Source organism: Abrus precatorius, unplaced genomic scaffold (assembly GCF_003935025.1).
Source record: "Abrus precatorius isolate BTA unplaced genomic scaffold, Abrus_2018 Scaffold7, whole genome shotgun sequence".
Taxonomy (NCBI): domain Eukaryota; kingdom Viridiplantae; phylum Streptophyta; class Magnoliopsida; order Fabales; family Fabaceae; genus Abrus; species Abrus precatorius.
Genome location: NW_020874417.1, coordinates 33,146,845 through 33,165,379, shown reverse-complemented (window position 1 = coordinate 33,165,379; position 18,535 = coordinate 33,146,845). Strand labels below are relative to the sequence as shown.

General features: G+C 33.4%; 2 protein-coding genes across 2 annotated transcripts; one reads left to right on the top strand and one right to left on the bottom strand.

The window, feature by feature from the left end:
* Positions 1 to 409: 409 nt before the first annotated feature.
* LOC113873098 (AUGMIN subunit 2) lies at positions 410 to 3,600 on the bottom strand. Its single transcript, XM_027511077.1, has 6 exons — positions 3,426 to 3,600; positions 3,224 to 3,349; positions 2,915 to 3,019; positions 2,510 to 2,578; positions 1,505 to 1,618; positions 410 to 995 (listed from the first exon to the last, which is right to left on the bottom strand). The coding sequence occupies exons 1-6, from the start codon at positions 3,546 to 3,548 to the stop codon at positions 711 to 713; spliced, it is 822 nt and encodes a 273-aa protein (XP_027366878.1). The 5' UTR covers positions 3,549 to 3,600; the 3' UTR covers positions 410 to 710.
* A 2,412-nt stretch (positions 3,601 to 6,012) lies between these two features.
* Positions 6,013 to 15,088, top strand: LOC113872105. Its single transcript, XM_027509379.1, has 11 exons — positions 6,013 to 6,688; positions 6,833 to 7,097; positions 7,731 to 7,890; positions 8,025 to 8,745; positions 8,844 to 9,273; positions 9,385 to 9,566; positions 11,406 to 11,565; positions 11,695 to 11,922; positions 12,020 to 12,370; positions 14,191 to 14,292; positions 14,410 to 15,088. The coding sequence occupies exons 1-11, from the start codon at positions 6,201 to 6,203 to the stop codon at positions 14,656 to 14,658; spliced, it is 3,336 nt and encodes a 1,111-aa protein (XP_027365180.1). The 5' UTR covers positions 6,013 to 6,200; the 3' UTR covers positions 14,659 to 15,088.
* The last annotated feature ends 3,447 nt before the right edge of the window (positions 15,089 to 18,535 follow it).

The following is an 18,535-nucleotide window of genomic DNA, read 5'->3' as shown; positions in this document are numbered from 1 at the left end:
TTTACATATTTTTTTTATATCCCTATACTTGCTATTAACTCTGTGACCCAGTGTTGGTAACTTGTAAACTAATAGCAACAACTAACTAAAGTTTCTATTTGTTACAGGAGTTTTATTAACACAACAAATTTTTATAACAATTTTATTTCTATCTCTCTTCATTACATCACTCGTCTTACACTTTTTCACTCTCACTTTCTCTTCCTATCTTTCTTGAATTTGTTAAAAACAATAATAATAATAATAATAATAATAATAATAATTTAGATTTAGAAATAGCATCTCTCTTCCTACGTGTAAAAACTGATGCAGCAAGATATGGCGACATAGGCACATAGCAGCCGGATAGTGGGGTCAATACGCGAAATTACATCAAGTTAATATTACGTTCTAGCTTTACAGCAAAAACGTGTTGAGTGATGGATGTATAATGTGTTGGCCAGTAGTCATTCAACCTGACTTCTAGCCTTTCAGGTTTCAGCAGTGGTAAACAACGAGAGTCCACACACAAGTTGTCACGTGAATTCCTATGACTCAAAAAACTATAATTCTGAAAAAGGAAGAATAATTCATCTGCACAAACAATTAAAGTATTATATATCACACAACAGAAACGCCGAGTACGTTGGATATCTATGCACACTCTTCTTTCACCGAGGAAAGGCAGGACAAGATCCTTGGCTTGTAACATCCTGCTAGATCTCATTTACCTAGCTGTCTACATCCTCCACCTTCTGATCTAAATCTTGCCTCCTTTGGTTTCTGATACCTAAGTCATCAAAGCTTGTTTCAGTTTTCCATGGAGGTGGTGTTAGACAATCAGAAACTCCTGGTAATCTTTGGGAAGGATCTCTGGCTGGTGTCCTAGGTAAAGGGGAATCAAATTGGCCCACTCTCAGTTTCTGAAGTGTTGCAAATGACTCTCTTGTGGCAGACATAGCTTCAAAGAACCGAGTGCAAGATGCCAATGCTACAGGAATGGGTCGAAGCATTTCCTGGAGAAAAAATAAAAAGTAATTTCATTTAAAATGAAAGTAGCAAACACAAAAAGGTTTGGACATTAACATTGCACAAGATGTCCTCAAAGCAGTGCCTGAGCACCTTGATGCCTTTGAAAACACTTACTGAAATGTGATAAAATGCAAAACCTTTAGAACCCGTAAATTCAAATTAAGAATTAAAAAAAGATTTTCTTTCACATGTCAAAAATTTCATTATAACTATTTTAAAACTCCATTTGTAGTATTTTGTAGGTTATTTGATCTGATTTGGACTTGGAGCAATTTTAGAGTGTCAAAGTGGACTTAAATAGACTTCAATTATTCACTTAATCATATTCTGGATGCTTCTAAACAACAGTTAAAATATTAATGAAAAGTAGAAGGTGAAAACTAAGGCCTAAGGATGGAAATCGGTTTAGAAGTTAAGACATAATGCAAACAGAAAGTCCTAATATTTATATCAAGAATATCTTTGAAAAAATAAAAGGAATGCAGAAGCATACCCCCCAAACCGAAGGCGGTTCCTTAAAATTTTGACTCCACTGAAAATCTGCCACTGATGCTGTTAAGGCACCATAATCACTAGCCGCCTTCATCAATAGTTCAGAGAATTGTTTCTGTACAAATTAGAGAAATATATACTCGAGCATTACAATGCCAGTCTTACATTGGTTGAAAATTTACACTGAACAATAGTTCAACATTTACATCAATTTTCAACTACAAGGATAAGGGGTTATATATTAATATTAGAACCAATTTATTCTTGCCCACAATATTAAAATTTGTAATTTCAATTGGGTATGTGAAATTGTAGGGACAAAATTCATGGTAGTATCATAGGACTGTAACGGTTCACAAAAGGATTAATATATTTTATTTAAGCAAAATCCTTATACTTTATTTTAAAATATATAAAACAATTTGCACAAGAAAACGTTAGTTCAGCATCTCAAGCAACAGGAATAATTGAACGAACTCATGTAGCTGAGTAGCTGATAAAGCACAGTGCATAAAAACATTTAAGCCTGTGTACAGACTACATAGGTCTTATCTACAGATGCCAATCAGCACTTGATTGACCAAGAAAGTGATGAACTATATTCTTAATTTCCAGTGTATAATGGATGGTGAAGCAAATAGATCAAGCTCCTTAATGTGTAATTTATATTGCATACCAGAATCTTTGATCTTATTTATAACAGCTCCAGTTGAAGTCACTGTATCAAATTGTTCCTATAATGCTGCATTTTGTAGCTAACATGCTTTATTAAAGCAAAGTAATAAAATTACCACATTAAAGACAACATCTAGGAAACTCGGGAACTAAGCACAAAACAAGAAAATGTATGCAAATGAGCAACATCACTATCACTAACACAACCAAAAAACCATACCAACACACACATAACTGCCTGTGCATGCCATTGGATGGCCAACCATTGATAAAATCAATAACTTCGTACATCTTTTTTTATGTATTTGGCTCAACAACAATTTAAACTAACCTGATATTCTGCTTCAACAGGAATGCAGTCAAGGGAATATGGCTGCTGCAGGCGAGCTATAATGCGATCCTGCCAAATTTTAGCAAAAAAATAATGATAGAAAGCATATAATAGGTTGTCCAGTTATACCTGAAACCCTAGATACCCAACACCGAGAAAGGAATTGTCGAACAGGAAAAGTAAACAACAGCATAAGAAAGCATAAAATGAGACATACAGAAATCCTCTTGATATGGTCTAAATATTCACTAATTAATAATTATGTCTCTGTTGAAGCATTTCGTGGAATTTAGTCACTAATACCACTGCAATAATTAACAATTTACAAATGTGAAAAATAATAAACTAAAATTGAGAATCTGATGCACTAAAGCAGTGCTGGAAAAAGTGGACAAATTACATTACCTTATTCTGAATAACATCTTTGAGTATAGTGGTAATCCTTGCCAATGTCTCAATCTTCTTTTCCATTTCACTCACATGAGTCAAGTGTGCAACATTTTTATCATCCTAAAAATTTTGCAAATCTCAAGATGAGTACGAGTAAAAAATAAATAAACACAAAATATCAAAAGAAGACACTGGTTTTTTTATAAAAAAAAAAACTTATTCCATGCATTTTATCTATTCTTAACTAAATAGTGAAACGAATTTGTTTAAAGTAAAACAGCAGATGGTCCAGATCCATATAAAACAAAAATGGCTAATGCTAACCTTTCGACCTTGAAGTTCAACTTGCAAATCTGCAATTTTTCTTTGGACAGTGGTTAGTTCTCTCAAAACCCTGATCAAGTCCTCACCCTTGTCCCCAGTTGCAGGGGACGAATTTTGAAGTCCTTCCTAGAAAGAGAGACAGTAACGTACTACAATTTGGCAAACAAAGAGTGCGAATCGGAGGAAAAAGGAAGAATGGTACCTGAGATGGGGGAGGAGACACGGAGAAACCGAGATCGGCCGCAATTGATAGAGCATCAGACATTCCCCCAATGCGTTTCACTGGCTTCCTCCCAACCCAACTCGATTCATTTGCCATTGACATTTACAAATTCTAACGCAATCACCACCAGTTTTTCAGTTAAAATTCTACCCAAGTTTTTTCTGAAAGGAGAACAAACATACAGAAAATCGCTAACATGGATGTTCAAATATGACTTAACAGGCACAGATGGGGCCAGCCCTGTTTCATTCAACCCTATACCATGGCCGGGCCCACTTTTAAAAATTATACTTTATTTAAAATTATTGTATTTTAAAAAAAATACTTTGAAGAAAGTTAATATCATTTTTTTTTATCAAATTATACGTAACCTAACCTCTCCACACACAAAAAAGAGTTCATCAAGCTTTTAAAATGTGTAGCCATAATAATAATTATTTAACATGACTATATTAGATAGTTATAATTAATTGAGTATTATTAGTTTAAATTACACTTATCTTTTACTTGAGTCAATCTCATTTAAGTTGAATGATATTAATATAAATAACAAACAAATTTTTTAAAAATATTTAACATAATTATATTTATTTAAATAAAATTTGATATCATAAATTAAGTTAGAATAAAATTTTTATAAGTTTAAAAATTCTTACATTCAATTTAAATTATTTATTTAATTTATATTTAACGTTTAATGAAGTAATAAATTATAATTTATTAAAAAAGTTTTGCTTATTTAATAGTTAATTCTAATAGAATTTATTAAGCTGAATGTTAAATAGGATTTGTTTGCATTATTTTATGTTTTTTTTTTGTTATAAATATATGAACACCTTCCTTGTATAGTTGTATAGGATTATTCTAAAATAATGAATCTATGGCTATGTGTGTTTTGACACCTTACCTTGTACCTTTTGAAAACCCATTTTTCCTTTCATCTTTTAAGGTTTTGGGTACTCTACCGTCTTTGGATCCTGATCAGACGTTTCTAATCCATTTTGTTACCATGTAGCAAAGACAAGTAACAATCGTGCTCACCGTTGAGCTTGTAGTTCACGTATGGTGGTTGGGTTTGTCACCTCCTGCTAAATGTGTGGAACAATGCCAATGCCATGTGTATCATTGCCGTCATCCATGGGAACTTCGTCAGCGTGTGAGAAACACTAAAAAAAGCATAGTAATTCTTGAAGTCTATATTAATTCTCCGTGATACAAAAAATAATTTTCATAATTTTGCTAATAATAAACAAGTCAGTGTCCATTTTAAGTTGTTTGCAATTAATTCAGAGACCTATAACTTTGCGAGAGTGCAATAAACATATACAAGAAGTCAGTGTACACGTTTGTTAAGTGCATTGGACAGTTAGAGGTAGTTGATTATGACTCAAGTTAGTTTTACTCAGTTATGTTTAGTTTTCTAAGTCACATTATCCTGCGTTTCTTCTCGTGCCCTCGCGTTATACAACAAAAAATTTACAAGATTGTATGCTGTTTGACATCACATCTTTTACTTGTGAACCTACTTTGGAAGCTTTTTTCATGTTATTTTTTTAAATTAGATTTATTAAAAAAATATTTTTTTGTATTTTTTTTCTTACTTGTAAACGACCAACGTTGTTCATGGTTTATTGGGTTTACGATCTGGAGATTAGACATATTGCATTTTTTGCATAATTCTGTATTATATTTTGCTTTATTTATATATATATAAACAAGTATATATCAATAGATAATATTTTGAACGACAAAATATCATTTATTTAAATAATTATTTCTTATTTAAAATTTATACTTCTTAAACCTGCAACTTTAACTATATATAACATTAAAATTATTAAAATTGTTTTATAATATATATTTTCTGAATACACATCATAAAAAATGTAACAATACGATTGACATTTATCTAACCCAAAAAAAAAAAAACAGAGGATGTAATGTGAAGTTGTCAAATTTTCGAACAACATAAGATGAACACATCCGCATCATGAATACCACTGGATGCGTCACAATGAGATTATTCATTCGAAGTAGAGTTTTCACTTAATTAAAAAAAAAAAAAAAGAGTTTGCAACAAAAAATACCCATTAATTGATTAAATATAAAGAATAGACGTATCTCTCCCTTAAACTTAAAGGTAAGGTGATATGATATGTCTTAAATTTTTATTTAAAATTTAAAATTTGATGAAGAATAAATAAATTGATTAAATATTTGTTATTTATTATATCAAATATTATGTACTTGATGCATTAAGTTATTCTATTCTTTAAAATAATTATTGTCTAAATAATGATAAAAACAAGTAATAAATAATTATATTCGTTAACAATTAGAATAAATAATGATTATATATAATAAATATTAAAAAATATTTTATTTAGATTATAAATTATTTAAATGAATTATTAAAAAATTAAATATTAAAATAATTGATGATTATAAATAAAAAGAATTTAAATTACTCTGTACTGAATTTAAATGAAGTTTAGAAATAATAGAGACGAAAATGATAATTTCCTCTCTATCTTTATAACATATAGCCCCGCAGCCACTTTTGACTCCGCCAAAACCCAGTAATTAAGGGCGAAGATGGGGGCTATTATCGTCCCTTCGGGCAGTGTTTCGCAACCAACGTCTCGATTCGCGACTAGTCCCCAAATATTCATTTTCACTGCAATTGCTGCTTCTGTATTCTAGGGTTTCTCCTTTCCCATTCCCTTCTCCCACTGTTAAACATCATCGCACCCAATGCAGCTCCTTCACTCCGACGAAACCGCGCCCCAACCCTCCGATAAACCCCAAGACCATAACACCTCTAGCGATTCGCTCGACCCCGGAATCGACGATTCCCTGGCTCTCGACGTCACCGGAAAGACCGTCGAGTTCCTGGCGGCTGAGAATGCCGAAGACTCCGTCGAGAGTTTGTACATGTATAAGAATATCTATAGCTTGATTCCCAAGTCCGTAGCTGGCCTCGTGCGGTTGCGAACGTTGAAGTTCTTCGGAAACGAGATTAACTTGTTCGCCCCCGAGTTTGGGAACTTGACGGCGTTGGAGTGCTTGCAGATGAAGATTTCTTCGCCTGGGATTGGTGGCTTGCACTTGCACGAGCTCAAGGGTTTGAAGGAGCTTGAACTTTCTAAGGGCCCTCCCAGACCTTCTGCTTTTCCCATTTTGACTGAGATTTCTGGTCTCAAGTGTTTGACCAAGCTTTCCATTTGCCATTTCTCTATACGGTTAGTGTTCCTGTTAGCTTTCACTGCTGAATTTTACTTGCTTTATGTGAATTTTATGGAGCATTAAGACCTTATTCTATGTTTTGTTGAGTTATGCTTCATTGTGATTGTGTATGTTTATGTTTTTTTTTTTTTAAACTCTAGATACCTTCCTCCGGAAATTGGATGCTTAAAGAACCTGGAGTATCTTGATCTTTCATTCAATAAAATGAAGACATTGCCTTCGGAGATTAGTTATTTGAATGGCTTAATATCCATGAAGGTTGCGAATAACAAGTTGGTGGAACTACCGTCGGCTATGTCCTCTCTGTCAAGGCTGGAGAGTTTGGACCTGTCAAATAATAGGTTGACTTCATTAGGATCCCTTGAACTTGCCTCCATGCATAGACTTCAGAACTTAAATCTTCAGGTACCTAGCTATGATTTGTTCAATCAGGATCATTCTGCAATCATACTGCTCTGTTCAATATCTGTGTTGTTCATAGATGGGGCTTTTGCTTTTTCTGAATTTGCTTTGTCCTTTTAATGCGCTGAAGTTATCCTCCTATTGGAATCTTACTCTCTCAATGCTTTACATGAATTTTTTGGGTGTATATGATAGTAGTCGTTGTTTGTTAGATCTGCTTATTGGTCTAATATGTTGGTTATCTGAAAAAAATTACTAAATGTAGATTTCGCTTATGGTTGATTGTGTGTGCTGGTGTCTGACATGGAATGTTTGTCCAGTTTCCTTTGTTTGAATTTGTGTTTAATATGCATTTAATTTGGTGGCATCTGACAGTGTTTGACATGGAGGGACCGCATTGAAGGTGCCTCTGTGCATCCAAGGTATTGATTTTGTAGCTGTAGTTTGTCTATGAAACAAACGATGATGATTCTGGGTGCATGTGGGAGTGCACATTTATCTATATAGTGCATCACTTCTGTGTTCTGAAGTTCTAACTGTATAATTTATTGATTTGAGTTTTTGTAAAACAAATTCCTATGATTTCCATATGCCTAAATAGCTCGTAACTTATACTTCATACATTTATTGTTCAAGTACAACAAGCTGCTTGGAATGTTTCAAGTTCCTTCATGGATATGCTGTAGTATGGAGGGAAATGATGGAGCTAGATGCAAAGATGACTGCGGCAGTTCTTCTGTTGAAATGGATGTCTATGAAAGTAGCTTTCAGGAAAATGGTGAAGCCGTTTCTCATGGTGAGGCTTATAATGCTTTTCCATGTTTGGTTTATTCCCCCTCATTTTGTGTTTGCTCTTCCCTTTTGCATTGTGAATGATTGAGTTCGTGTATTCAGAGCCCAACCTACACTCTTGTATGAATTCTTTTGCAGGCCCTCATAACACCTCATCAAGCATATTAACAAGCTCCTCATGTAGCAGTAGATGTTTTGCAGCTCGGAAGTCAGGTAAACGGTGGAAACGGCGACATTATTTACAGCAGAAAGCTCGTCAAGAACGTTTGAACAACAGTAGGAAGTGGAAAGGTGTAGATCATGACCAGTTATTGAGCAAGAGGGTTCACAGAATTTCAGAACCAGGAAATCTTGATGGTCTTGCTTCTGAAGGTTGTGCAAAATCTGTATCAGATAATGGGGGCCTTGATGATAGTCGGAAAAGAATATTTTCTGAACAAGCAGTAAATAATAATGTAATTGATAATGTTGACAATGATGAAGTAATTATTGAAAAGCACTTTTCTAGTGAAGATTGCTGCACTGCTGAATGCGAGGATGAAAAAGATTCATCCTTATGCACCTTAGAGAATGGACAAAGTGAACGAGATGAAACATCTTGTTCAGAATTTTTGCAGTGTATTTCCAAATCAAAGAGACATTCGGATCAGGATATTGATAATCCTAAACCATGCAAGTGTAGAAAATCACTTGGTGATAGCTCATTGTCTTGCAAGTTTAGCAAGATCTCATTGTGCGGTGTTGAGGACCATTTATCAGATGGCTTTTATGATGCAGGACGTGATCGGCCATTTATGCCCCTTGAGAGTTATGAGCAAAATCAGTGTCTTGCTTCTCGTGAAGTTATCCTTTTAGACAGGTTTTTTGCTACTATTATTAAATATTGTTGTTGTTAGTATATAATATGTGAGGTTCTTTTCCCTGCCTAACATGACTGGATTGTGTGTTCTCTTTCAGAAAAAGGGATGAAGAGTTTGATGCTGTTATACTAGCTGCTCAGGCATTGGTCTATAATTTAAAGCAGTTATATGGTGTAAGCAGACCTGGGAACCAGGCTATGGTTGATAACTTGCAGATAGCTTCACTTCTTGCACTCTTTGTATCAGATCATTTCGGTGGCAGTGATAGAGGTGCTATTGTTGAGAGGACACGAAAATCTGTGTCTGGTTCAAACTATACTAAGCCTTTTGTCTGTACATGTTCGGCTGGAAGCAGCACGGGTATAAGTTCTTCCACCAAACCAAGTGTAAATGCTGTAGAAGATATCACTCTTTCTAGGATCTCTGAGAAATCTCTTGATTCTATCAAGAAAAGGCAAAATTCAATCATAGTTCCAATTGGTTCTGTGCAGTATGGTGTATGTAGACATAGAGCTCTGCTTTTTAAGGTGAATCATTGTTACTCTTTTCCTATAGTTTTGCGTATATATTTTGTGCTGTGGCTTTTCAGTTTTTGGCCCTCATTGTGATGATCTAATGCTAGTTATTTTGTTTTACAGTATTTATGTGATCACATGGAGCCGCCAGTACCTTGTGAGCTTGTGAGGGGCTACTTGGATTTTTCACCACATGCCTGGAATGTCATTCTGATTAAGAGGGGTAGTTCATGGGTTCGGATGCTGATTGATGCGTGTCGGCCTCATGATATAAGAGAAGAGAAAGATCCTGAATACTGTTGCAGGTATGTACCTCCGGAGTGATAAATGGATGTGTAGCACATCTTCGTGCAGTAACACTGTTTGGCTTTGTATTATATAATATTGTCACATATTTACATTTCATCTTTTGCTTGAGTTGGGTATATATAAGATTAATTTTATATGTTAATGAAGTTTAGTTATTCTTGTTTGAATAAAGCTTTTGGTATTAGTCCTATTCCTGTTGAATATTTATCATACTTTAAATAATCATCCATTATTTGGCATTTTAGATCTTGGATTCATTTTTTATATCTGATCTCATATCCTGTTGTAGGCATGTAAACAATATTTCTTATGGTTCACAATTATTAAACTAAAACTGGCAAACCTGACTCCAGTTTTAGTCTGCCTATTTGTGTAATATCTTTATTGAACCTAACCTTGTATAAAATTAAAGAATATGACTTTGAAATTTGAATATCATGGTTTTTTCCAAATCCTCAGTGCATGGTTGGTTTAGGTGTCCAAACATAATTTTGAATGTCAGAATCATAGTAGTTAAATCGAGATCCGAATCGTGAATCGGAATAACTATTTTCGTGAATCGAATCGTTAAGATTCATGATATTGCTAAAAATATAATAAAAAAATTCTAATATAAAGAAAAATTAAATTCATCCTTGTATTAATATTTTATAGTCAAATATTAATTTTATTATATAACTTATAAAATAAAACATAGTACAAAAATTTAAATCACATCAACCAGAATGACCCTAAAAAAAAGGTTGTAATTGTATAAATCATCTATAAATTAGAAGATCATAACATCTTAAAATATAAAATTATAATTAAATAAATAAATATTTATACAGATAAAATATCAGAAATAAATAAAATAACCTTAAAATCATAAATAACATTTAATCAAATTTAATTAAAAATGTATATCATAACCCATAAAAATTATAATTCTATAAAAATGCAATTTTATTTATTTATTTAAATAATATAAGTTTTTATAAAAAAAAGAAAAAGAAAAACATTTTTCTACAGTACCTATTGTCTGAACTATTCACATGGCCCAGCTCACACCTTGCAATGTCTAAGCTATTCACATGGACATGGTAGACAAATGCTGACAAAAAAACAAAAGGACTATAAAACATGCAAATAGGAAAAAAAATAAAAAATGAAGTCTACAAGTGAGAATGGAGAGACTCGTATTCAAACACCCAAGGCGAACTCACAGGCACAACGACTAACATCGAGGAGCAACTCAAGCTTGCAGGTACAGCAGCACACATGCACCCAGCCAGTACACATGTAGAGGAAGCAACACAACTGAACTGGGTCATGCGCGGTTTGCGGCAGAATCGTGCGTCACGGACAAGAATCCTGATTCCGCATCGATTCAGGCGATTCAAGCTGCGATTCTGGAACAAATCTGATACACCCTGCGATTTGTATCTTTAAGATGCGAAACTGCATCGAATCGCAAATCATGCTATTCTAACTACCATGGTCAGAATTACATAACTGGAAGTCTGGGTAAATATGTATATGGAACCTTATCGTGTATAAAATTAAATGAATTTTAGTGACTTTGAATATAACAGTTTTCTCCAAACACTGGTGCATATTGGGATAAGGTGTTAAAACTTAATTATGGAGGTTGGCATTTCATTTCTGCTGACAAATAAAATTTAAACCCAACATCTGCTTGTTAGTTAGGCAGTGACAGAGTTCTCAGTTTAAAGTAAGATTTCTTACTCAGAACTAAGAATTTATTCTTTACGTGAGAACTTTATTTAAATTTTGTGAATTCTGTGAGACTATATGGTGCTGTTCAGAGTCTGATTACTTGCTTGGTGTTCCAGGTATATACCTCTTAGTCGAACCAAAATCCCCCTTTCATCTGGAGGAAGTCCAGGTCCTGATTATTCCTTTCCATCTTTCTCTACTGGCGATGAACTCGAGAAAAAAGCTTCAACTACTTTAGTTAAATGCAAATTTGGATCCGTTGAGGCTGCAGCAAAGGTATGTAATTAGACATCAAGGCTCATGATGTTCAACTGTCCTCTTTTTTTCATTTAACTTGTTGTGATTATTCGGATATAATATGAAATAATATGATGCACTTTATACTTATCTTGTGTGATATTGTAGGTGCGTACTTTGGAAGTGCAGGGGAGTTCAGCTGACAAAATTAAAAATTTTGAATATAATTGTTTGGGAGAAGTTAGAATTCTTGGTGCTTTAAAACACCCCTGCATAGTCGAAATGTATGGACACCAAATATCGTGTCAATGGTCTATCTCAGCTGATGGTAATCCTGAGCATCATGTACTAAAATCTGCAATTTTTATGGAGTATGTGGAAGGGGGCTCGTTAAAAGTAAGATTTTCTGTATCATTTTTGTGGTGTTATTATATTTGTGTTTATTGTTAACTTTTTTTATTGTTTTTATTAAATTCACACTTTATTTTCTCAGAACTATTTGGAGAAGCTGTCGGAAGCTGGAGAAAAGCATGTTCCTGTGGAGTTGGCTTTATATATTGCCAGAGATGTCTCATCTGCTTTGTCAGAGCTGCACTTGAAGCACATAATTCATCGTGACATAAAAAGTGAAAACATTCTGTTTGATTTGGTTAGGAAGAGAGACAATGGAGCTCCCACTGTGAAGCTCTGTGATTTTGATAGTGCAGTGCCACTAAGAGCAACTTTGCATGCGTGCTGTATTGGTCATTTGGGGACACCTCCTCCTTGTGTATGTGTTGGAACTCCTCGGTGGATGGCTCCAGAAGTTATGCGGACTATGTATGAAAAAAACACTTATGGTTTGGTAAGATAGCCCAACTGATTAGCCATATCTTTATTATCTTTCATGATATTCAGTGTCTTTTGGGCTTTTATATGTGAACAATAGCAGAACTTTTGATCTTGAAGGTCTCTGTGATGTTGGAAAAAGATAGTGTGTTTATGTAAATCTGCTGTTGTTAAAAAATAAAAATAATGGGAGGTAGTTCTTTGTGTTTTAAAGTGAAGTATATTTTGGAAAAATGACTGGTCCCCTTTCTTTCTCCAATTTCCAAAGTTACATTCATCTCCATCCCCCAACACCTTTTGCTTTTTACCTGTTCCTATTATTTCGCTTCTCCATTTTTTCTTGCTTATATATACATATAACTGTGTGTCCATTTTTTTTTTCTAGTTATATTATCTATTGTCTATGCTAACAGGGAGTAATCTAAACTTTGGTAAACCTAGAAGGAATGAAACTAGAGACCAGGTTTTTGATTCCCTTTATTTTCAAATTTGACTCTTTAACTGTTTTTGTTGTTAACAATATTTTTGTACAACAAATTTGGTGATTCATTCTAAAGTACATGGCAGAAGTTGGATTACTTTACTTGCTCTTCTAAGATATTTTGACTAGTCTGAAAAGAAAGAAATTATTAATGAGACTGAGAGAATAGATTATTCATTCCATAAAAAATTCCATCCAGACGTTACCAACAGTACATTAATGTCATTGAAAGATACATAGAAGAAAAGTCATGTATATCTAACAGGTGTCACATATATAACCAGTAAATCTGTTTTGTATTAGGTTTACTGGTATGGAAGCTGGTGCTAAGCACAGGCCAATATTTTTAAGGGAGACTAATTATTTTTTTTTTTTTTTGTCATAATTCAGGAAATGAATACCTCAGTCTGATTAGTTTGGGAAATTTAATATTATGTATACCCTAGTGATTAGAAACTAATTTACAAAAATTACAAATTCAGCTTTACATAATGTGGAAACTAGTCTTCTGTTTTGCTTTAGGTTGTTATGCTGAGAAGACTAAGAGAATTGTGTTAAATGGATTTTATCATTGTATGCTATGCTACTATGATGGATTTGTTTTGTTTGAGGACCTTGCATTTAGAGTTCTGATTTCATATTTTGTAGTTTGAAGATAAGATGCTATAATCATTTATTTCCCTTTTATTTTTGTGTTCCTATTGCATAATCTAGATTCTAGAATATGTATCTTAGGTCGCAAATTTGGATGGACATATGTTATTCATACTTTGCAATAGATTACTGTTGCATTGGTATAAAGAGCTAAAATTATAAAAAGCATTACTGATAATACAGTAATTTTAAGAATTTTGTTGTGCTGCTGCCTATGCCTAGTAAAATTTTCAGTTCATTTATCAAAATTGTATGATATCCCCTGACCTAGCTAGTAAAAATTTGCTGTTCCATTTTTTTCCTTGTTTGGGTTAGGGAACAGGATTCTCTCCCATTTTGGCGCAAATTGGACGGTCCAGTCAAGCAAAATTTTGCATTTTCGTTTAAGCGAAAATTTTTGGCTTAAGCAAAAATGCAAAATTAACTAAACTGGACGACCAGTTACAGGAGAGGGTCCGGGTCCTTTGGTTAGAGGTGCTATTGCTTATGTTGCTTATTGGCAGCGGGTTTATGATATCATATCTTGAAAATGAGTTGGTTCAATCTTTCATGACCTCAAATGAAGAATGTATATACAACAATGAAAACCTTATCACACTATATAATTAAGAATATGTATATAGTGAAAACAATCAAGTTTTCTCTGCTACCAGAAGTAATAATATTGTCTGGGGTTGTAATATATCTTTATCTTGTGACAGGAAGCTGATATTTGGTCGTTTGGATGTTTACTTTTGGAGATGTTGTCTCTGCAAATTCCATATTCTGGAATGCCTGATTCCCATTTCCTTGATAGTCTGCAGGTATGGTTGTCTTTTGTTCCACTTTTTGTACTCCACGGGCAGTGCTTGAACTAGTTGGTCCATGTGCAGGTCCAATCTTTCTGTTTTAATTATTTTTTGAACAATGTATCAATACAGATGGGCAAACGACCACGGTTAACTGAAGAGCTGGAGGTATTGAGTTCAATGAATGAACCCAGGATGATCCAATCCGGTGAAGAGCTGGAAAAATCAGATGCTGAGTTAGACACATTGAAATTTCTTGTTAATTTGTTTCATAGGTGTGTGGAAGACAATCCAAGCGAACGTCCTACAGCTGAAGAAATCCATAAAATGCTGCTTGCACACACTGGTCGCTTACAAGTTCAAGAGGTTAGGAAAATCTAGGTAGGTTATTGGGGGGGCCCTGTCGTGGCGCAATATATTTATTATCAGAACCATATAGATTCATTGTTTTCTTCGCAAATGTGTTACGGCTTATCTAAGAAAAATTGTTTGTACTACTATGTCCAAGTCTGCAATGAGTTGTATCTTTTATTCATTTTCAAAGGGTTACATCCATGCGGCTCTATATAATCTGATTGAGATCTGTATTTTATAGCTAGATCTCTTTCAGGTGGTAAATGTTGAGACGTACATGAGTTCAACCATTCAGCAAGTGTATCTGTTAATTTATTGATGCCTTTGAATTGAATCGTGTCTTATAGGAGCGTACCAAAAATTGGTACTATCAAGCAGGGCGGGGTTCTTTTTTTGTCTTGAATTAATTTGATGAATACGAGAATGTATAATTGCTTTATTTATATTGGCTGTTTTCAAAGAACTGTGAATCCTTTTTTCTTTCTTAAATCAAGATCCGTATGATTTTAAAATTGAAGAAAAAATACGATAGAGATGAAATCTTGGGCAAACCATTTTATCTGAGATGACTTGAGAGTATTGGTAGTTCGTTTTGTTGGTTCAAAATGGTGAGAGTTTTCATATGAATTTGATTAACCTTTCTTGTGAGCTTTTGCCTTGGTTTCGAAGTATTAATAGGAAGCAGGAATAACATAAATTAACCACTACATGGGCTATATTCTCCGTTACTGGTAGCAAAGTCACCTCAATGAATAATTATTATCTGTGTTTCTACCCATGTTGTTTTTAACCTGGTTTCACATGCAGCATTTGGCATCATGATTACACTAATCCCTTTGCCAAAAGGAAAAGTCGGCGTCCTTTTCATTAACAAATATTCTGAGATGGGGGGAGAGGTGCATTGGACAGTGATCTGCAGGATGGCAGAATGACACCCACCTCTGAACAGCTTGTACTCCATTTAGTTAAAATTGTTTAATGGGGTTTCAAATGCTTCATCCCTCAGCTGCTCTTTATGTTCCCTTTTCTGTGAGCACCTAAAGTTGAGACTGGGACGGAGAAATTGAGTGGTCTTTGCATCCTTACACAAGAGTGCATGCATTAGGCAGTAGCAGCAACTTTGGACCACTCTACTCACAAGATACTCTCGTACTTGTATCTCTCCAATATCTGCCATATCCTTATTAAAGACCAGAATCACTCCTCACTATAAAAATCATGTACCTATATTTATGTAGGGTTCTTAGGGAACGCAATCCCAAAACACTCCTCCATCTTTGCCAGTGGGCTGTGTAAGTGTTTTTTAAGGAGGGCCCTCAATACTCAGCAGAAGCAGTGAGCAATTTTTGACCTTGAGTCAACAAGCATTGGTGTTTTTATGTGACAACTACAAAGAAAAAAATAACCTGTGGCAATTTTATAGACATCAGTCTGAAGTAGACTGGACGTGTGACAGAAAATCCAATGAAACCGAAGAATGGAAATATCTTTTTGGCTTTAGATGCTGCTGTGCTTGCTTTACATGGGGTGGTGATGGTGCCTATTCCTTTTCCTTTTCTTGTCTCTAATTTTCTACCTTCTGACTTGGTTGGCAGTTTTTGGTACACCAAAGAGATTGAGACCCTAATTAACCAAATGGAGCATGCTTTCTTCAAAAGCGGACCACCTCTACCCTCTGGGTTTGAGCCAGCCTGTTTTGTTGCGAGCGTGGGGCATTTATACATGGTGGACCATGATGCTGAGTGTTAACAGTAATTTTTCCATTATAGGCAACAATTACAATTTTGGCACAAAAATCTAGCTTTCGTAACCCACTCATTTACTTGGACAAATAGATGCAGATGCTTTCATCTATGCTAACAATGTACCCCCCCCCCCCCCCTCATTTTTATTTTGTTAAAAAGTGATATGTTTCCTTCCCTATTTTATCCTTATAAATCACAATTGAAAAAACTGAGTCAACTTAACTTTTTTCTCCAACTCTAAATAATTTCAAAACATTCTGGTAATCTACTGGGGCATTGTTTTTCTTCAAGCAAATGACCCTTGGATTAACTTGACCATAGTTTTGCGATCGTCGACAGATAATAGTTATCGATAATAGGTTTTCTGTTAGTCCCCTATTTGTCATAGCCATACAATATATAAATAAAATACATAGGGATATTATACATCTAAAGTTATAAAATGGTGCAAGGCTATAGAGCGACCACCGGCAGTAATAAACTAGTCGAGTATCGTGATTATTACTCTTAATTAGCATAAAGACTGTTAATTGCTTTTATTTTAAAAAGATATTAAAATGTGATAATCTTATTTTTATTTAATATTATTAAACCTAATTTATTATTAATACTTTTTTATTAATTTGAAATTTTACTAGCTCTATTTATTAAGAAAATAATAATAATAATAATAATTTTATAAAAATTATAAAAAGTGCCTTGTAAAAAATATCATATAAAGTATCTTCTTATTAGTTCACTCTTATCTGTTGGTACTTGGAAGGAACCGAACATATATATTTGTCAAGAACTATGTCTCACATTTACTGGTTTTTGTTTTTGTTTTCTTTAATAAACGGCGTTTCTTTTCTACTTTCTATCATACGAGAAGGAATAATATTCTTGATAGAATTTGCACTCAAAATTATAATCTTATATGTATTGTTATAACACAATGTCAACTTCAACATTTAAGTGAATAAGAATACAGAAGTTAAAGATTGTGACAATCGACATCCACATGCAACTACATCTATAAACTTCTCAACCTCCTCCACACCCCCTCCAAAAAAATAAAACCTTCGAAATGTCATTCCTCTATCCTCATCGATCTTTAGGAAGCCTTATATCATCATACTACCATTTAGTAAATTTTAGTTTTTAATTTCTCATTTTCTCTTAGTTCTGATCTTTAGGAATAATCAGCTTGCTGACTCAATGAATTAATTTAACTAATTTTCAACCAAACTTTAATGATGGTCATTCGTATTCTATGGTTAGAAAAGCATAGACCAGACCTCTTCCATTTCCAAATAAAAACAAGAAAGCATTGTCATGCCCATGCATCCTGAAGTTTAATTTGGGAATTGGGATGTGTGCAGCGTAACATCACTCAGTGTACGAGACTATGGGATTGGCAGTGCCTCCACTCAAACAACAAAAGTAACGTAAACATTTACGGATGTATTTTTCCGTTTTAGGAAAAAAAAAACTCTTCTCAAGTTTTTTTTATAAAAAATAAAAAATTAAATCATTAGAATAAAAAGAATAATTAAATCAGTTATAATATTCATAAATATAAATTTTATTTTAAAAATATTTATAATATTAGATTATGTAGTTAGTGTAATCATTATCTCATAAACATATATTTAACTATAAAAGAATAGTATAAAAAAAAATTAACAATTAATATATTTTATATTTTTTATAATTAAAATAAATAAATAATTTATTTTTTTTATAAAAAAGATCGATGGGAGAATTTTGATGGGATTTTAATTTAAAACAACCATTCCTTCAATTTTTTGGTGGAAGATTTTTTAATAAAAGAGCTAACGGTGCTTGAAGTGATATTTATTTATTTATTTTGCTATAAAGTGATACACTTGTTTTTTTAATAATTACTTATGATTTTAATCAATTTAGTTGTTAATTTGTTATTTAAAAAAATCAAAATTTGAAGTAATTATAATTTCTCTTTCATGTTAGATTTCTTGAAAACTTTAGTTAACAAGAATAAGTTTTTTTTTATTTGAAATGTATATATATGATGTAATAAAAGGAAGAAAAATATAAAAGAATAAGTGAATATAAAAAATATAATCATTGATAAAATATAAATACAATATCTCTCTGGCAACTAAATTCACACTTGACTTATTAATATACATTCTAGC

What these genes read in the sequence shown, in the direction of transcription:
- LOC113873098 (XM_027511077.1), bottom strand. Translation starts at nt 3,548, where the DNA reads ATGTCAATGGCAAATGAATCGAGTTGGGTTGGGAGGAAGCCAGTGAAA. An exon ending in AAGATGTTATTCAGAATAAG is followed by an intron (nt 2,579 to 2,914) that starts GTAATGTAATTT and finishes AAAATTTGGCAG; the next exon opens with GATCGCATTATAGCTCGCCT. An exon ending in CTGTTGAAGCAGAATATCAG is followed by an intron (nt 1,619 to 2,509) that starts GTTAGTTTAAAT and finishes TAATTTGTACAG; the next exon opens with AAACAATTCTCTGAACTATT.
- LOC113872105 (XM_027509379.1), top strand. Translation starts at nt 6,201, where the DNA reads ATGCAGCTCCTTCACTCCGACGAAACCGCGCCCCAACCCTCCGATAAA. An exon ending in GAAGTTATCCTTTTAGACAG is followed by an intron (nt 8,746 to 8,843) that starts GTTTTTTGCTAC and finishes GTTCTCTTTCAG; the next exon opens with AAAAAGGGATGAAGAGTTTG. An exon ending in CCGTTGAGGCTGCAGCAAAG is followed by an intron (nt 11,566 to 11,694) that starts GTATGTAATTAG and finishes GTGATATTGTAG; the next exon opens with GTGCGTACTTTGGAAGTGCA.